General features: G+C 46.1%; 1 protein-coding gene across 1 annotated transcript in view; it reads left to right on the top strand.

The window, feature by feature from the left end:
- LOC308373536 (uncharacterized protein) overlaps positions 1-19,554 on the top strand; it is a gene marked incomplete at its 3' end in the record, with an annotated part of 28,371 nt that extends 8,817 nt beyond the window's left edge. The window contains exon 6 of the mRNA XM_080849108.1: positions 19,524-19,554. Coding sequence (XP_080705234.1) covers positions 19,524-19,554 — 31 coding nt within the window. The remainder of the gene's footprint in view (positions 1-19,523) is intronic.
- Positions 19,555-20,475: the final 921 nt, after the last annotated feature.

The raw sequence follows: 20,475 nt of genomic DNA, 5'->3' as shown, positions 1-20,475 counted from the left end.
TTCTCTGTTCTCTCTTCTCTTCTCTGTCATCCACTCCTCCGCTCCTCTCTTCTCTGGGGACGGCTGCAGGCAAAGTGCATCAGTGGAGTTGTGACAAAGGTCAAGTACCACAGCCTCCTGTACACACAAACACCAGGGACAGCTGCCCAGCTAGCAGACGTCCCTGGTCCGAAGCAGACCCAGAGCTTGTCTGGACCCAGCCGACTTCTGGCCTTGATCCCAGCCCGATCTCAACGCAGCAACCTGGTTTTCCCCTGGTTTTTCATCTGATCGCAGCCCATGACATTCTGCTGATCTGGGACTTTTAGGAGATTCACACAGAAACAATATTAATGAGTGATTTTATTAATGTGATTTTAATGTTTTTTTTTGTGTTGCTCTTTGTTGTTAATATTCCTGTGTTGTTGTTAACACATTTCACGAATGCCTACGTGTTGTCTTTTTGTATTTGCTGTCTTATTCTTCAGTGTTTCATTGATCCACGCAAAATAAATTATATGTGATTTGCTCTGCCCCGGTGTGTGAGTTTATGTATGGAACCGCTGCTAGCGGTTAGCATGACACAAGCAGCCTACAGTGAAGGATGCTGGGAAGTTATCTTATATCCCCCTAGTGTTCTGTTTTCTACCCTTTGATATCCCTAACCACACACACTGTCCACGTGCATCTACAGACACGCATACAAAAACACACACCCATACACACACACACACACACACATAAGTTTGCTTCAGTGTGTTAAAAAAGGACTGTGAATGGTGATGGTAATGTGAAAGGCATGGAGCAAAATGCCAAGGACTCTTCTGTGGTGCAACGACCTTTGGTAAGTAGTGAGAACTTTATGTTGATTTGGTGTTAGAAGTATTGCCAGTCACCATGACAACAGTGTTGAGGTCATGCCATAAGACTCCTGTGAGGTGAGCTCATGGCTCTCTGAAAGGCCAGTTCTCCATCTCATCTGGGGAAGAACAGGGCTACAGGAAAAAGCTAGAGGTGTTCTCCATCTCATCTGGGGAAAAACAGAGCTACAGGTAAAAACAATCCAGGCTCACTCGTACAGCAGTCAGAGCAGGTATGGCAATCATAGCACGTACTTAACCATAGTGACAGTAGTCTGTCACACTTACCATCCTTGACTCTCTCCAGCTTAGCAAAATGACACATGAATGGGTCCAGCTAATACATCCTGGACCCCCTGATGATATCTATCCAACCATCTATCCATTCATGCTTTTTCTATTATTATCTATTGTGTACATGTATTGTGAGCATAAGTACATAGTGTTCATTTTTTTATAAACCTCTTCTGCATGCGTACATTCCTACGACACATCACTCTCAATTAGTGATATCAGCCAGCCATACTTCAGTGTGTTTTCATCTTTTTCCACTCCGTGTGGTGTGACCTCAGACAAGCTCTTGTGCTTTTCTGTGTTTGGCCGTGACATCAGTCACATTAAATGGCCTGTTTCCACGGCAATCTTGGAATGTTAAGGAGGAAGGGGGAGGAGTCTCTCAGTTGGCAGCCCAGCAGCTAAAATGTCATGTTGTTGCCGAGACAGACATAGATTTGTCCCAGAGTTTGTGTGTGTGTGTTACAGAAGTCTAATTAATAACTGGATAATCTTTAGTTTTGTCTCCTTCAACTTATTTTTCTGACTTAACTGACAGTGGTTAGGTTTGATTGTTTGTTTTTTTATTCTGCCATTGCTGGAGGCAAAGCAAAACAATCAGTTTTTTTGTCACATCTCTGTGTGTGTGTGTGTGTGTGTCTGTCTGTCTGTGTCCGCGTGTTTGTGTGTTTGTGTGAGATAGAGAAAAGGTGGCAATGCTGGAGGCACAAACAATCAGTTTGTGTCACACCTGTGCCTGCACACGTGTCTGTCTGTCTGAGTGTGTGTGTGTGTGTGTGTGTGTGTGAGGGAGAAAAGGTGGCGGTGCTGGAGGTGCGTAGAGAAAACCAAACAATGGCAGTGCTGCTGACATGTGGTCAGGCCTGTTGCCCGGCGATGAGATCGATCTGGCCCCGTTGATGGTTTCATTTATCGGTTTGTGGTGAGACGCTTCGCCCCATCCAAAGGGCACGCAGGCCTCCAGGACAGACACACCATCAATAACATCTGAATGTCAGGAGAATGAGAGAATAATAAAGAGGGGGGGGCAATGCCACTAGAGAGAAAGGGAGAGGGGGGTGGGGGGAATAAGAAATTATGTAATGATGGTTGGAATTAGAGAGGAGAGAAACGAAGACAGAACAGAAATGGTGAAAGTTGGACAAAGAGGAGGGGAGTCATTGAGACCAGTACAGATGCTGGAAGCTGGGAGACACTTTCCATGATGGCCCTCATCTGGTCTGGACTCATCTGGTCTGGACTCATCTGGTCAAGATCATCTGGTCTGGACTCATCTTGTCTGGATCATCTGGTATGGGCTCATCTGGCCTGGATTCCTCTGGTATGGACTCATCTGGCCTGGATTCCTCTGGTCTGGACTCATCTGGTCTGGATTTAGTCCTGATCTGGCCCTGACTCACCTAATGCTTGGCAGCCATGCACCTTAACCCAGTCTGACTAAAACACACCTTAACTCAGTCTGACTGAAACACACCTTAACCCAGTCTGACTAAGACACATGTTACGAATCCCAATCAGAAAATGTAACATACAAGGAGTCACAGTGTCGTTTTAGTGAACTAAAAGTAAAAGTTTACTTATAACAAACAAAACGCCAAAATCCCATACAAAACAATGTGGTTACAAGACCAAAAGGAAAAAGAAAACCTCACGCTTGCTGTGTTGGTGGTGTGAACTTGCCTAACCGTGCCCTACGTACAAAACACGAGACAGGCAAAACAAGAAGTGAGTCTTCCACAGTCCAACTTACTTACCTACACTGACACACTACACCTAATAATGTGCTAAATAACCACCAGGTAATAAACAAAGAAGATCAAGAATATAAGCAGAATTTCAACAGAGCTTTCAAGTAAACAGTAGTATTGGGTGTGCCAGCGTTTGTTTTTGCAAGGCGAGAGCGAGCATCCATCTTGGAAACTGGACGGCTTTTATCCTGGTAGGCAAGCCCGAATCATTACAGGACCACGCCCAGTCTCCACCTACATCAAGAAATGCAGTCCAGAGCAGGAAGCAAAGCCAGCCCCAGGACTATGCAACAACACACCTTAACCCAGTCTGACTAAGACACACCTTAACCCAGTCTGACTGAAACACACCAGTCTGAGTGAAACACACCTTAACCCAGTCTGAGTGAAACACACCTTAACCCAGTCTGAGTGAAACACACCTTAACCCAGTCTGACTGAAACACACCTTAACCCAGTCTGACTGAAACACACCTTAACCCAGTCTGACTGAGACACACCTTAACCCAGTCTGACTGAAACACACCTTAACCCAGTCTGACTGAAACACACCTTAACCCAGTCTGACTGAAACACACCTTAACCCAGTCTGACTGAAACACACCTTAACCCAGTCTGACTGAAACACACCTTAACCCAGTCTGACTGAAACACACCTTAACCCAGTCTGACTGAAACACACCTTAACCCAGTCTGACTGAAACACACCGCCTCTCCCGTAGCTGTACCCTGAGGCCCAGTCTCCACATTACCCAGAATTAATGGAGCGTTTCACCAAATAGCTTTACCCCTAATGCACTGAGCTACCTGCACAGTGAACCTGTTACAAGCACACTCTCACCTCTACCCACAATGCCATGCGGTTAGGTGTACCCTGTGTGGATGTATTCCTGTGAACCACCTGTGCTGCCACCATAGCGCTGCTCTCCATCAGTCTGCTGTTTGTGTGTGAGTTGTGTAGCAGCTAATCAGGCGTTGAGTTGGTGGTGACCAATCCTGCAGAGAAATTAAGATACCTGTTGTGAAATACTGAGAGACGCTGCGCTTATCCAGTAGAAGGTTTACTGCCTCATTAAGTGGTAACAGTTTCTCTTGTTTGCATTGTTGTATTGTTGCTCCTTGATCTCTGTGTGTGTGTGTGTGTGTGTGTGTGTGTGTGTTTGTGTGTGTGTGTGTGTGTGTGTGTGTGTGTGTGTGTGTGTGTGTTTGTGTCTTAGTACCATGTGAAATCATTCACAATGGGTTCATGATTATCTGTGATGTGTTTTTCCTTCTGTGACTACACATGATTACTGCTTTTTAAAGATAATTATACCCCTCCACCCTCACTCTCTGCCATAAATGCATCAAAATTCCTGTCTCCCACAGGGTAACCAAAATTCTTGGTATTAAAGAAAAACTTTGGGATTGTTCAACCTGAGCCCTACCTTAAACACACACACACACACACACACACACACACACACACACAAAGGACAATTCACGAAATCAGCCTAGTATTGAGTCAGTCATCTGTGCAAAGTAAACTGCTTGTTTTCGCCACTGACGGTCAAGAAAAGGATCCCTGCAGATACACCTGTGTCTACCTCAATGACCAAGTTCATACAGGAAACGGGAGAGACGCCCCTAATTAGTGACAACGCAACCTATCCAATCACTTTGCTCCCATACGCCCGCGCTAGTTTAAATTCTCTGGTCTCCAGGCCAGATTCACCCAGCTCTTGAGCTATGACGCCGCTTATTTGCTCCCTCCTCCTCCCCAGCTCCACCTGTCTAGATCTGCTTATGTTAAAGGGGGATTTTCGTTAATTCCTGCTTGTCTTATTATTGTGGCAGCAATTTACAGTGTAAATTGTATTTTATGCAGCAGTTGCAGTTTGCAGCTTTATCTTGCAGCAGCAGCTTGAGCAGATCTAGGGCGCCATGACCAAACATACTACCTTGTACTTACATTAATAAAATCTTATTTACTAATTCTGAGAGTTCCCTGTCTGAAATACGGTTTCTGTCATTAAGGTTTCAGCTTCTGTTTCTGTACAGAGTTTTCTTTACAGTTATTGAGGTGAGGGAGGGGATCCTTTCCTCGTAGTCAGACATTTTCTGTGTGTGTGTGTGTGTGTGTGTGTGTGTGTGTGTGTGTGTGTGTGTGTGTGTGTGTGTATGTGTGTGTAGTGTATCATTTGAGTGTGCCTATGGGAAATAAGGTGTACCAAAGCAAACTGAACAGTTCATTTACACTTACATTAAGATTTCATTTAAACATTATTCAGAGTTTTCAGTTTTATCGACCACTGATTTTGATTACTGCAGAACTGATGCTGAAAATCAGTGTCCTCTCACTGCATGTCTGTGGTGGTGACTGCAGTGGTCCTCTTACTGCATGTCTGCGGTGGTGACTGCAGTGGTCCTCTTACTGCATGTCTGCGGTGGTGACTGCAGTGGTCCTCTCACTGCATGTCTGCGGTGGTGACTGCAGTGGTCCTCTCACTGCATGTCTGCGGTGGGGACTGCAGTGGTCCTCTTACTGCATGTCTGCGGTGGTGACTGCAGTGGTCCTCTCACTGCATGTCTGCGGTGGTGACTGCAGTGGTCCTCTTACTGCATGTCTGCGGTGGTGACTGCAGTGGTCCTCTCACTGCATGTCTGCGGTGGGGACTGCAGTGGTCCTCTCGCTGACTGTCTGTGGTGGTGACTGCAGTGGTCCTCTCGCTGACTGTCTGCGGTGGTGACTGCAATGGTCCTCTCACTGACTGTCTGTGGTGGTGACTGCATTGGTCCTCTCACCACATGTCTGTGGTGGTGACTGCAGTGGTCCTCTCACTGCATGTCTGCGGTGGTGACTGCAACGGTCCTCTCACTGACTGTCTGTGGTGGGGACTGCAATGGTCCTCTCACTGACTGTCTGTGGTGGGGACTGTAGTGGTCCTCTCACTGCATGTCTGCGGTGGGGACTGCAGTGGTCCTCTCACTGACTGTCTGTGGTGGGGACTGCAGTGGTCCTCCCCCATGCCCACATCCACGGCTGAGGCACTTAACCCCGATCACTGCTCCCCGGGCGCCGCCAATGGCAGCCCACTGCTCCGGGTTAGTGTGAAACATCACTTCACTGTGTGTGTGTCACTTCACTGGATGGGTTAAATGCAGAGGTGGATTTCAGAGTGTGTGTGTCTACACCACCTCTGCCATAGAGAGGCCTTTCACTTTCACTCTCACTGACTGTCTGTAGTGGTGACTGCAGTGGTCCTCTCACTGCATGGCTGCAGGACTGAACATGCAACTACATAGCATCAGATTTTCCAACAGCAAGGGAAACCACACAACCATGATGGCGACAGACCTAGACAGCTCTTTTCTGACGTCTCTCTGTTCCTTAATCCATAGACTCTCAAACAAATGAGCTTAAGAAAATACGGATATAAATGTAATTATATTGTATTATTATTGTAATAATTAGAAATGTGTGCATATGGACACCTAATACAGAATAATGTAAGAAGACATTTTGGTGGGCAAGTCACTGTCATCTTCATATCAGGATAAACCATCTGTGGAGACGTGTAGGACTAGTTTTTTGGGATGCATTAAGAAACTTAAGCAAATGTCCTTCAGAGAAAAGATCATTGTTGTATTTGGTCTGCTAGCTTTTTTTTTTTTTTTTCTGGTGGGTTAAAGAGAGCACAGTTCACATCCACCAAAGGTGTGTGTGTGTGTGTGTGTGTGTGTGTGTGTGTGTGTGTGTGTGTGTGTGTGTGTGTGTGTGTGTGAGCAATGGTTTAAGTAACAGTGTGTGTGTGTGTGTGTGTGTGTGTGTGTGCGTATTTATGACATCTTAGACTTCAGATCAAACCAAACCAATCAGAAGTGAGTGAAGAGTAATGTGATGGCCAGTAAAGAATAGAAATGGACTAAACCACAGTTACATGACTTACGTCTTTTCACATAGCCAGTATTCCAGTAAGGCGGAGAATCACTCGTTCCAGTGATGATGAAATGAGATAAGAGGGGCAGGAGAGGGAAGTGGACAGCAGGGGGCGCTGTAAGTCTGCTGGGGTCACAGACCGGAGAGAGCTAGAGAGAGAGGGAGACAGAGAAAGAAAGAAAGAGAAAGACCACAAAGCAGTGATACAACTACCCACTTAGCAGCCCAGTGACCAATCCATTGCAGATCCCAGTGCTATATTTACAGCTTTGTTTTCCAAAACGTCCTCTAGAATCAACAAAGTATCCTTCTATCTATCTATCTATCTATCTATCTATCTATCTATCTATCTATCTATCTGTCTATCTGTCTATCTGTGACTGTCTGTCTGTCTGTCTGTCTGTCTCTCTGTCTGAACTGTGGCTGGACTCTGGCCCTGATGTGGCTGGTCAGGACAGACTGCATCCAAGACTGAGATGGCGTCTGGGTCAAAGCTCTGTCTCTAGTTCCTCAGGGTCCTATTAAAATGCACGACGTGTTCATTTAAAAGAGAGCTCACTGCTGAGAAGAGACCCAGCGGCAGTGGGGCTGAGTCTGTACTCCCCTGCTGCCCACTGGCTCCACTCTTGCCCCGCTCCTGCCTGCAGCTCGCCTCTGAACGAGGCCGGGACAGAGACCCACACAAACAAAGCACCACTAAAATGTATAAAATGGCCGGCCGAAAGCTAAACTAGTGATGAGAAGGAGGTTCTGTTTTTGAAGATGAACCAGAGGCTGCTTGCACACACACACACACACACACACACACACACAGACACACACAGACACACACACATCTTGTCTCTGTAATCCCTACGGACGTGTTACTCACACACACACACATACACACACACACACATCGTGTTTCTCCCAACACACACACAAACACAAACACACACACACACACACTTCACACACTTCTCGTCTGTGGCGTCCCTGTGGAGGTCTCATGGCTCCTGGACTGACACAAATGCCATTTAGCGTGAGCGGTGCTAATTGACGCTAATGGACGTGCTCAGACCTCTCCAGCAGCAGCTGAGCTCATCTGCAAGTGTAATGGGCTTAACACATTCAGCAGTGATGGCCGCCTTATCTCGTTAATTATTCAAATAAGAGGACCCGGCCCTGTGCATTAATCACAGCGGAGTGGGGAGGGAGAGCGACGGTCAGGGCAGCCTGCCGCAGCGCTAAGGGAGTGATTGGGCATTAGAATGCCTGGCAGTGCCACCACGCAGGGGGCAGGAGAGGGGTGCAGCACGAAGGGTCAGGGGATATGCCCCCTGCCAACCGGGCATCCCCGAGGGCTCAGCCCTAGTGTGTTTCATAGAAACATCACAAGTAAGAAAAGATCGAGATCTACTGTTAAGACTCAGGAATACAGAAATACATTATGTTTACATTTCTTCATCCAGCAGACACCTCAATCCAGATGTACATTATTTGTGCTCTCTGGGTGACCTTGGTGTTGTTAGCATGTTGCAAATGGTGTTCTTAGCATGTTGCCAATGGTGTTCTTAGCATGTTGCCAATGGTGTTCTTAGCATGTTGCCAATAGTATATTTAGCATGTTGCCAATGATGTTCTTAGCATGTTGCCAATGGTGTTCTTAGCATGTTGCCAATGGTGTTCTTAGCATGTTGCCAATGGTGTTCTTAGCATGTTGCCAATAGTATATTTAGCATGTTGCCAATGGTGTTCTTAGCATGTTGCCAATGGTGTTCTTAGCATGTTGCCAATAGTATATTTAGCATGTTGCCAATGATGTTCTTAGCATATGGCCAATGGTGTTCTTAGCATGTTGCCAATGGTGTGGTTAGCATGTTGCCAATGGTGTTCTTAGCATGTTACTCTACTTCTTTCGTTCACTTTCTCCTTCTCGTTCACTCTCTCCCAGGCTTGGTCACGTCTACTTTATTCTTATCCTTTCCCCTCAAATCCGCTCCCACTCTCCCTCCCACCTGGCCCAGCCTTTTTAATGTGTCTCCTGTACGTCTGTGGTTGTTGATGTAAGGGGCTGGGATAGATCTGTGTGGGGTGGGAGCCAGGTGGGAGGGAGAGTGGGAGCGGATTTGAGGGGAAAGGATAAGAATGAAGTAGACGTGACCAAGCCTGGGAGAGAGTGAACGAGAAGGAGAAAGTGAACGAAAGAAGCGTTTGGGAACTGGCAGGGAGGCGTTCTTTATGTGTGGTCTTTATAAAGAGGAATGTGAATGGGTGAATTGCCTCTGTGTGTGTGTGTGTGAGAGCGAGAGAGAGAGAAGAAAGAAACACTGTACTTCTGAAAGATGGAAAATCTGGCCTTGCTACTAGTCATTGGCTCCAATCTCACTTCTTGTCCTCTCTCACTTCTTGTCCATCCTTCTGTTTCTCATTTCTCCCATCCTTTCTCCCTCCTCTCCTTTAACCACAATCATTATTCATCCCTCTCTCATTCTCTCCTTATTTTCTCCTCTCTTCTATTTTCTCTCTCACTCTGTATTTGTCTTCCCTCCCCCTCTCTATTTCTCTTTCTGTCTCCCTCTTTCTTTCCACCCTCTCTCTATCCCTCTCACTGGCTCTCTTTTCCCCTCTGCCTTTCCCTTTCTCTGCCGCTCCCTCCCTCTGCCTCTCCCTCCCTCCCTCCCTCCCTCCCCCCCCCTCTCTCTCTCTCTCTCTCCATTCCTCTCTCTCTCCCTCCCTCTGTCCCTCTCTCTCTCCTCTTTGTGCTGTGTCCTTGGCTGGCTTGCACACAGCTCCCGTCTCCTCTGTGTCATTCAAGGGGAAAGAATCAGATATTGTCTCCATTAGTCAGCCCTTGTTTTAGGGAGCCTTGGGACCAGACCGAGACGCTGGAACCAGGGATGGATAGGGATGTGTGTGTGCGTGTGTGTGTGTGTGTGTGTGTGTGTGTGTGTGTGTGTGTGTGTGTGTGTGTGTGTGTGTGTGTGTGTGTGTGTGTGTGTGTGTGTGTGTATGTGTATGTGTATGTGAGTGTGTGTGTGTGTGTGTGTGTGTTTGTTTGTGTGTGTGTGTGTGTGTGTGTGTGTGTGTGTGTGTGTGTGTATGTGTATATGTGTTTTTAAATGTGTATGTGTGTGTGGTGTGTGTATGTGCTCGCACATGTACTGCTGTGTATGTGTGTGTATATGTGTATGCATATGTGTGTGTGTGTGTGTGTGTGTGTGTGTGTGTGTGTGTGTGTGTGTGTGCATGTGTGTGTACATGTATTTTTAAATGTGTGTGTGCTGTGTGTATGTGCAAGCGCATGTGTGTTTGTGCATGTGTTTTACATGTGTATGCGTACGTGTATGTGTACGTGTACTGTATGTGAATGTGTGTGTGGTGTGTGCATGTGCTAGCACATGTGTGTGTGTGCATGTGTGTGTTTTAAATGTGTGTGTGTGTGTGTGTGTGTGTGTGTGTGTTTTTTAAATGTATATGTATGTGTGTGTGTGTGTGTGTATATGTGTATGCATATGTGTGTGTGTGTGCATGTGTGTGTGTACATGTATTTTTAAATGTGTATGTGTGCGTGCTGTGTGTATGTGCTAGCACATGTGTGTTTGTGCATGTGTTTTAAATGTGTATGTGTATGTGTACGTGTATGTATATTAAGTGTGTCGCGTGTGTATGTGTTTTAAATGTGTGTGTGTGTTTGTGTGTGTGTGTCTGTGTGTGTGTGTGTGTGTGTGTGTGTGTGTGTGTGTGTGTGTGTGTGTGTGTGTGTGTGTGTGTGTGTGTGTGTGTGTGTGTGTGTGTGTGTGTGTGTGTGTGTGTGTGTGTGAGGTTAAGCAGTGACGGGTACAGATTGGGGGTCTGTAGGGGCTCTGACTGCTCTAAGGGTCTGAGCAGAATCTTAAACAGAGGAGCTCTTTTATGTGCCTCTGTCTTACGCTTGGTTACCGTGACGATTCATATTCAAATGTAGAGGCTGGGGGCACGGGAGGGAGATCTGTGAATTGGACATTCACACATTCACCCAAGATGCCCAACAGAACTCCCATACACATACACACACACACACACACACTAACACACTCACACGCAAATGTATACACATTCTCCTTTTTCATCCTTTTTCATTCCCTTACCACTCCCCCCCCCCCCCCCCCCCACACACACACACACTTTGCCAAAGCAGGACACCCCAGTTGTTGAGGCTAATTACAATGAAATCCAGAAAAAGTGAGCTCATGCGTGAAGCCTCACTGTGTGTGAGTCAATGAGTGAGAAAGTATATGTATTAGTGTGTGTGTGTGTGTGTATCTGTGTGAAAATAAGCGTGTGTGTGTGTGTGTGTGTGTGTGTGTGTGTGTGTGTGTGTGTGTGTGTGTGTGTGTGTGTTGTGTGTGTGTGTGTGTGTATGTGTGTTTGTGTGTGTGTGTGAGAGCGAGAGAGACTGGCCTCGGCTCCTGGCAGACACTCACACACTCATTCATCATCTGAAAGGTCATTTCCTCACCTAAGTGCTCCAGCCCTGGGCAGGGCGTGCCAGCACGGAGATGGCACATAGATCCCCCTGGGCAGCGTGGCACATGGATCTGCACCTCCTGGGCAGGCCTGGCATAGCAGAGGGGTCGGGAGAGCGGGCACAGAACCAGGCCACCCTGGCATAGGAGAAGAAAGGATATAGGAAAGGGGGTTATCTAGTATGGTTGCTAATAAAGTGGGTTTGTGGTGTATTTCAAAGCTTGCCATTGGCTAGAAGGCTCAAGAGGAGAGACTAAAACCTGCTCCTCCATCTCCAGACTGCATATGCTGCGAAGAGAGAAACATTTGAAAGAGGGCTATCAATTTAACACACCACAAACTCACCTTGGTTAGAAACAGGACTATCAACTAAACTTAACACAAACACACTGTGTTTAAACTCACCGTGGTTAGAAACAGGACTATCAATTAAACACACCACAAACCCACTGTGTTTGACACAGGACTACTAATCAAACACACCACAAACCCACCGTGTTTAACACAGGACTATCAATTAAACCCACAGTGGTTAACTCAGTTGTTGAACACATCTTTAAAAGAGACCATACTAGATCAACCTACAACAGTGTCTGTCATTAGCCTGTCTACATTAAGACAATGTATTGTCATTTTAAACTTGTCATTACAATTAATTTATATCACATTACGGGATATTTACGGCAACGACCTGCGTGTAAGGAGGCATTAATGTATGTATGTTCTATGTATTTATTATGTTTGCAGGGAATAAAAAAAAAACACACACACACTAACAAACTACAATAACAAAAATGTTGATTTCATATAATTCCCTGAATTAGTAAATCTGTGATTTCACTTGCCACCAAACAAATAGTCTAGACTAAACTACGACTTAATCAGGACAGCTGTGGTCTAGACGCAGCCTACGTCAGTGTACAAACTCATTGTCCTTCATGTATGTGCATGGGACTATCAGAGAAAGACTGTTCCACTGATTCTTGTCATTTGCACCCATCGGCAGGAAGGGCGAACTCTGCCCCTGCAACGTCTATACCATGTCTATAACATGTTTATAACATGTTTACAACATGATCATGTCAGTCTTATGCTGGCGGATTGTGTTAAAATTCCGTTGGGAATGTCTGTTCAACATCAGTGGCTCATGATGACACGAGAGCCGCTGTGTGTCAGAAGGAGTAGAGAGGAGGAGGGGAATTTACCCTTTACAGGGAGTCACAGTGATAATCACAGAGGAGTTGACCTTTCACCCCAGCTTCTACTTCCTGTCATTGCTGGCTCCACCAAGGAGAGTGTCCCAGAGGGCGGGACAAAAGAAGCGCTCCATCTAATGAAGTAATTCACTAACCCTCACCGCTAACAATTATCTTTAAATATGCGATTGAGAAAGCCTTTAAAAAGGAAGAAGTTAAAGTCTGTGGAACCCTGTTGCAAGCGTGCACAAGACCAGTGGAAAAAGGTGCTGTAGTCTCTGTAGCTAAATCAACCAGCTTACGTTGGATTCTGAGGATGGTCATTCAAAGGAACTCTAAAGCTGTTGTCATGGGGAACAAATATGGCTGAAGATGGCTTGGACTGGCATTCAGTCATGGCTGTTGTGGGGAGTGCCTCAGTAATGCTTGGGCCCTAACGCATCGTGAGCATGGAGGGGGGTGGTGACTGTGATGCCAAACACCACTATTGAGCCTACTGGAGGTGTCGTGGGCCCAACTCAATGAAACACTGACAGAGAAAGTGCCCACTTGACAACCCCAGTGAAATGCACACAAAGACAATTTAGTTGTTGATGTTGTTGTTGTTGTTGTTGTTGTTGCTGATAAGTATGTATGATGGTTGTAGTACACCCTAATGGTTGTAGTGTTATAATACTTAGACTAGGTGGAGTACTGTGGGTACTCTGAGGACTTGCATGTGACAGTGCCCAATCAATAGCACAAGAAATGCGACATATTTCCTGCGTATAACTAAAAGCAGATCAGTATGGAGGATATAAAGGTGAAAGTCTGGTATGTAGCAGACGCTTTTATCCAACGCGCAAGGACCACCTGCAGCAGCCGGAACCCTGGGTCAACCGCTTACAAGTCGGCGACAATAACCACTGTACCACCAACACACACACACACACACACGCACACACGCGTGTAAATAGGCCATGGACTGGATCTTTCTTTGAGCTGTGCATTCACTGACAGTGGAGTCAGTCACCAGATGAATTCACATCAAAGGCACGTAATTGTGGAAGAGCAGCCAAGTCACTTCAAAGAACAGATAGATGCATGCCTCGCCTCGGCAGAGCACCATGCAAATGCATTATGTTACCCCAGCTCATGTTGATTTGACATCATCTTTGCATGGTGTGTCAAGGAATACATGACTGTTTGCATGTTTGCCTCCTTGCATGCTTATTACACACACACACACACACACACACATACGCACACTCACCACACACACTTACACACACAAGTGTATACAGACATACACACACGTACACACGCACGTATGACATGCACACACGTACACACACACACACACACACACACACACACATACGCACACACTTACACACAAATGTGTATACAGACACACACACACATACACACACACACATATGCACACACTTACACACACATGTGTATACAGACACACACACACTTACACACGCACATATGCACGCACACACACACACACACACACACACACACACACACAGACATGCAGCCTGCTCTTTGTCTGATTAGCAGCAGCAGGGGTTGATGTAGGGAGATGGGGATGATAAGACACAATCAGCCACGTTTGATCCCAGCGCCACACCGTAGAGCGAGATGAGCTGCAGATGGGAGAGAAGAATCTAAAAATCAGAAGAGAATGAGTGTGTGTGTGTGTGTGTGTGTGTGATGTGTGTGTGTGTGTGAGAGTGAGTCTGGGGTGAGAGTGACTGTGGGGTGAACATCCTAGGATCTTAGCATCCTATGGTTTGCTTTTGTGACCACATGGATGGGGTTCTGGGCCAGGTTGCGCTTATCTTTTCTTTATGGTGTTCTTATTTTGTCTTGTATTTGTGTGTTTGTGTGAGGCATTGGGACATGTGTGATGTGGCAGCTTACAATGCTGTGCACGGTGGAAGAGAGAGAGAGGAACAGAGCGAGAGAGAGTTTAGGAAGAAAGAGAAAAAAGTCTGGTGTGTTTATTTCCAGGTTTTAATGTGATTTTACAATATGGTGATATGGTTTACAATATGGTGATATGTTTTGAACTTGGAGGACGAGACATGAGCTGCTGCCAATGCTGAGAGAGCGGAATAGAGAGAGAGAGAGAAGAGATGGAGTGGAGGAGAGATGGAGAGGAAAAAGAGAGAGAAGAGAAGGAGTGGAAGAGAGATGGAGAGGAAAGAAAGAGAGAAGAGAGGGAGCAGAGAGAGAGAAGAGAGGGAGTGGAGGAGAGAGGGGAGAGTAAAAGAGAGAGAGACGAGAGGGAGTGAGAGAGAGAAGAGAAGGAGTGGAGGAGAGGGAGAGGGAGAGTCGTATCAAAGCCGGATCCACGCTGCATCAAAGCCGGGTCAACGTCACATCAAAGCCGAATTTGCGTGTGTGTGTTTGTGTCTTTGTATGTTTGTATGTTTGTGAGCAGTCATTCCATCAGCAAATTGGCAGAGGATGTTGAGGGAATTGTTGGGGCTTCCAAACTTGAGGAAGACATCCCACAGACGTTCCCTCTGGACAGTGTCGAAGGCTTTTGAGAGGTCAGAGGTCACGCCATGAACAGCTCTGCATGTTATTCACGGCACTTTCCCTGACGCTGTCGGGCTGTGAAAATCATACTGACTGCTCCTGTTCTTCCTAAACATTGGTCAGCATCTGAAGCGTCCTGTTAGCCACATCAACGTGTGGACCATACTAGCAACAGCAAGGAGTGAGATGGACACACACACACACACAAGCATGCACATAACTCTAAACCCCTACTGTTGCCACACATGGCCTTGGCACCCTTGTTCTTACATGATGACAATATCAGCCAGGACCCAATCTTCCAGGAGCTTCTGTCTGCAGACAACTTGCACAACTTGCAGACAGGCACACTGCTGACGCACACACTGCAGACACACACACACACACACACTGCAGACACACACACACACACTGCAGACACACACACACACTGCTGACGCACACACTGCAGACACACACACACACTGCTGATGCACACACTACAGACGCACACACTACTGACACATGGCCCAGACACCCCAGACACACACTGCATACACACCTTGCTTCTCCTGTGGAATGAAGTGGAGTGTGTGTATGACTCCAGTGCTCTAGCTCAGGGGTCCCCAACCTTTTTTGCACCACGGACCGGTTTAATGTAGGGAATTGTTTCACGGACCGGCTTCCAGGTGTCATTTTACACCACTTATTAGTCACGTCATCCATTCATGTGAATCAATCAATGGAGCGCGAGTTTGATAGAATGAAGCCCGGTCTGCTCATACACAAAAGCTAACATTAACGTTAGGTGGACCAACACCATTGTATTACGAACATTAAGTGCATGAAAAATACAACTCACCATAACTCTGAATCAGTGCTTGGTCTCCATGTTCCAAAGCAGTTTTGAAGGCTTCATTGGCTCGTTTGCTAGCTTGTCGCCACATATTAAATAGAGCGGACTTGGTGCGTGAGAATCACCTGTTGCGATAAACCCGTATTTTAAGTATGACTCCTGGTATTGTCTGTTAAAAGAAGCTTTCTTTTTTTGAGGTTGTAGGCTCCTCATCTGGCTCCTTAGTTGGCCTTTTCACCTTTGCAAAGAAGCTCTCCAAAGAGGTTTGTTTTATTACTAATTTTCGCTAGTTTGCAGGTTTTTTTTGAGTGACATATCACGTGAACGAGACAAGCATCTTGACGTGACAAGAGGCACAGGCGAATGTTACGTCCGGGAAAATCCGGTAGTTTTTCAAAATAAAACACCTTTCAGACTAATAATTAATACAGCGGGAATTATATAAATTATTTATTCTTTCTGTGCGGCCCGGTAACAAATGCCTCACGGACCGGTACCGGGCCGCGGCCCGGTGGTTGGGGACCACTGCTCTGGCTGTCTCAGAGAGAACACTCTGAGAACACTCTGAGAACACTCACACTTCACATGCAAAAGTTGTGTGTGTGTGTGTGTGTGTGTGTGTGTGTGTGTGTGTGTGTGTGTGTGTGTGTGTGTGTTTTAAATGTGTGTGTGTGTGTGTGTGTGTGTGTGTGTGTGTGTGTGTGTGTGTGTGTGTGTGTGTGATGAAACTGGCATGCCTTCATCTGTAATATCTGTAATTAGTAACTATCACGAGAGGAAATGTTATTGCACATTAGTATTGGCATAACTGCCCACACTCATTACTATGTAATGGATACCAGTAAGTCTTTCTGAATGCCCAGTATGAGATGGGACCAAGTGCATTATGGGGGATTATATGTCTGTCTCATGGCTCTGTGTTATCCTGACAGGTGCCATAACATAGGAATTATACTGCTTTTGCTGATCAAGCCAGTGACATTTAAATATGGTTCATGTCCATTACAATACGGCATGCACACACACACACACACACACACACAAATATGTCTGACTACCACACACACACACACACACAGTTGTGACCCCCTCCTGAGGCAGCCCCACCACCCTACACCTGCTTTGTGTGTGTGTGTGTGTGTGTGTGTGTGTGTGTGTGTGTGTGTGTGTGTGTGTGTGTGTGTGTGTGTGTGTGTGTGTGTGTGTGTGTGTGTCTGTATGTGTGTGTGTGTGTGTGTGTGTGTGTGTGTGTCTGTGTCTGTGTCTGTGTCTGTGTCTGTGTCTGTGTGTGTGTCTGTGTCTGTGTGTAAGACCCCAGATCTGTGTGTGTGCGTGTGTTTGTGTGTGTGTGTGGGGGGGAGAAAGAGAGAGATGGAATGTAATTAGGCTCTGCCTGTTTAAGCGACAGTGATGTATGCGTAGAGCTGCACTGACAGCAGGAACACACACACACACACACACACACACACACAGCCGCACTGACAGCAGGTAAACATGGCACCCCCGAGCACACTAATAACACTCTCCATAAGTCCCCTTCAGCATGGACTACACACACACACACAAACACACATGCACCAGGCACACACACACACACACACATGTGCACACACACGTGCACACACACATGCGCACACACATGCACACGCACACACACACACGCACACACACACATGCACACGCGCCCACACACATGCACACGCGCCCACACACACACGCACACACTTACACAAATGCACACACACATGCACGCGCGCACACAAACACACACACACACAAACATACACGCACATGTCATTTTATCAGATTGAAGCTTCCTTCTCCTATAATGATGTTCTTCCTCATCGTATGAATATGAGGGATGTTGTAGTCCCGTGTTCTAGAGGGATATTTGACTTGTTTGTGATCTGCAGTTGCACTTAATGAAGGTGAGGAATGTTAAGGCCCTGTCACACCATAACGTTCTACTCAACGTTCTATGACGTTAGAGGAAACGTTTGTAATCGTCCATTTCTCTGGTAGAAAGTTGTGTAAAAGCTGGTGAACGCTGTAATCGTCGGTGATCGCGGTGGACGCTGGTCCGAAAATACAATTTTGAACATGCACAAAAGTTCTCATGGAGACCAGCGTTCTTCAATGTTCACGTTCGTGGAACGTTTCACTAACGTTGCACGCATTTGGCTATCGTTAGTCAGTCGTTACCCTATCGTTACTTGGTTGTTATTCCAGTGAACGACTCACTGACAACCTGTCAACAACCACTGAACAGACGCAGCATGTGACTAACGTCAAACAAACGCCATATGCCGTATAATGAGCGTCATTTGAGCGTTTCCTGAATGTCCATGCATGTGGGTAAGGTACACAAAATAACTTATGTGCGCAGCAATCCCGGGAAATTTGAGCACCTAACCCATCTCTCGTACAAAGATATCGTGAAAGTTTTTTCACCAAGGGAAGATCTTGATTTTATCATGTCCCTTCTACAATGACTATGTTATTAACCATACGTGATTAACAAACGCAGACATCAACTTACATCATTGCAAATGTTATTCTAAATGTTGCACTATAAATCTACTCCATGCTATCATGTCATGCAAGGTCATTGCATAATCTTGCGAAAAGCGTGAGGTGGTCAGCGATACCTGTACCTGCGATAAACAGGTTAGCAGTCAAAGTTAGAAAACAAACAAAGCAAATGAAAATTAAATTTTATATTTTTGATATTAGAACTGTCCTATATTAATGGGTGTCTTTTCAAACATGAAAGTAATAAGAATGATTTATCTTTGGGTCTAAATAAGCAAGGTGGGAGATCGGGTACAGTTGATACAGCATGATTGTGATATAGCTTGTATTTTCAATCCTTGGTCAGTCACCATCAATGGGTTTAAATGGGGGTCTCAACCGTACTCAGTCTACCCTATATAAACCGATGCTTTTTAAGTAGGGTTCAGTTGATTTTTGGCTACCATGGAGAACACCCACTATGGAGGATCCAGAAATACTAAGGAGTGTATATATGCTTGCTTGAGCCCAGCATGAAGAAAATGTACTGAACTTGAACTTAGCTGAGCAATGTTATTGCTGGTGCTGTTCCATGGCAGATGGATATGATATGAAGACTCTTGTGACATGGACAATGTGTGTGGATGTGTTGATGTTTTCTAATAATAAACATTAGGAAACACAAATTCAGTGTCAAATTTAAATTATTTATTTTAATAAAATAAAACCCCAGGGACAACGCCGGTTATTTCGTAATCACAGTAATAATAACTGTAAATCAGTAAATAAATACATTACTAGTGAAAGAGGCTTTGCATTCTTCTTACTTTCAGCAGCATTGATCATCTTCTTACTTGCAGCAGCGCTAGTAGCAGAAGCCCCCCTCACACCTTTTCGTCATCTTGGCGGCCTGATATTCACTGTTCAGATCAACTGAATCCACTATGATATTCCAGCGTTTTATACCCGTTGGACCATAAAACCCACACACCAGCAAAACGCTATTCTGTCGTTATTCACACGTTAGTCACACACTCGTCTAACGTTTACTTATTGTTTTTCGCGCGCCAGTGTCATGTCAGCACACCAGTGACACGACACTTGGTCGCTGTAACACGCTCCTCATGTGACAGTCCCACGCTATTCTGTCCTTAGTCACACGCCAGATGTGTCCACCTCGCCCTAGAACGCTTGAAATTGAATGATTAGAACTTTCAGAGAACGTTGACCAGAACGTTAAGGTGTGACGGGGCCTTTAGAGGGATGTTCGAGTCCCGTATTTGACTTGTGTGTGATCTGCAGTTGCACTGAATGCAGAGAATGAGAGAGGGGGAGCGAGAGAGAGAGAGAGATAGAGAGAGAGGGAGAGAGAGAGATAGAGAGAGAGGGAGAGAAAGAGAGAGAGAGAGTGGGAGTGAGAGAGAGAGAGAGCGAGAGAGAAAGGGAAAGGGAGAGGGAGGAAGAGTGAGAGCGAGAGTGAGAGCGAGAGAGAGAGAGAGAGAGGGAGAGGGAGAGGTAGAGGGAAATAAGGCGAGGGAGATAGAAGAAGATGGAAAGACTTTGAACCATGCTATTACCTGCAGTGAGTTCCGAGGCACAGTAGCCAAGGCTGGGACAATGGCTGAGCTTCAGTGCCGCGTGACCTCCACCCACAGCAGTCATGCCACACATCCGACTAGAGTGAGAGAATTGACATTCACGTCTTCTCTAAAGCCTTCTGGATGAATTGTAGCTCAAGTCACTAAATTCACAGTTAATCACACATAAGCTCAAGGCCCCTGTGGAGGAGGCAGCTGAACGACAAAAAAGGGTCAGAAATGAAGCACTAGCCCCTTATACATGTGTCAATGGAAAGCTGTTACATCGCGTCTGCACCGATAGAAACTTGCGAACGTGTTACAATTGCCTCATGTATAAGGGGTCTAGATGTGAACTGTTTGTTTTTCCGCCGATCGTCTGAGCCTTTCGAGAGAGGTGGTTTACCACGATCGTTCGGCTCAGAAAAGGGCGTGTCAAATCAGGCCGATGTGTCATGGGGGAGGCGGTGCGTGACTGGGGGGAGACGGTGACAGGAGGCTAGAAAGTTAGAGGCTAGAAAGTTCTTGCC

This window comes from Sprattus sprattus, assembly GCF_963457725.1.
Source record: "Sprattus sprattus genome assembly, chromosome: 12".
NCBI classification, from domain to species: domain Eukaryota; kingdom Metazoa; phylum Chordata; class Actinopteri; order Clupeiformes; family Clupeidae; genus Sprattus; species Sprattus sprattus.
The sequence above is the reverse complement of the archived record's forward strand: the minus strand, read 5'-3'. Positions and strand labels throughout refer to the sequence as shown.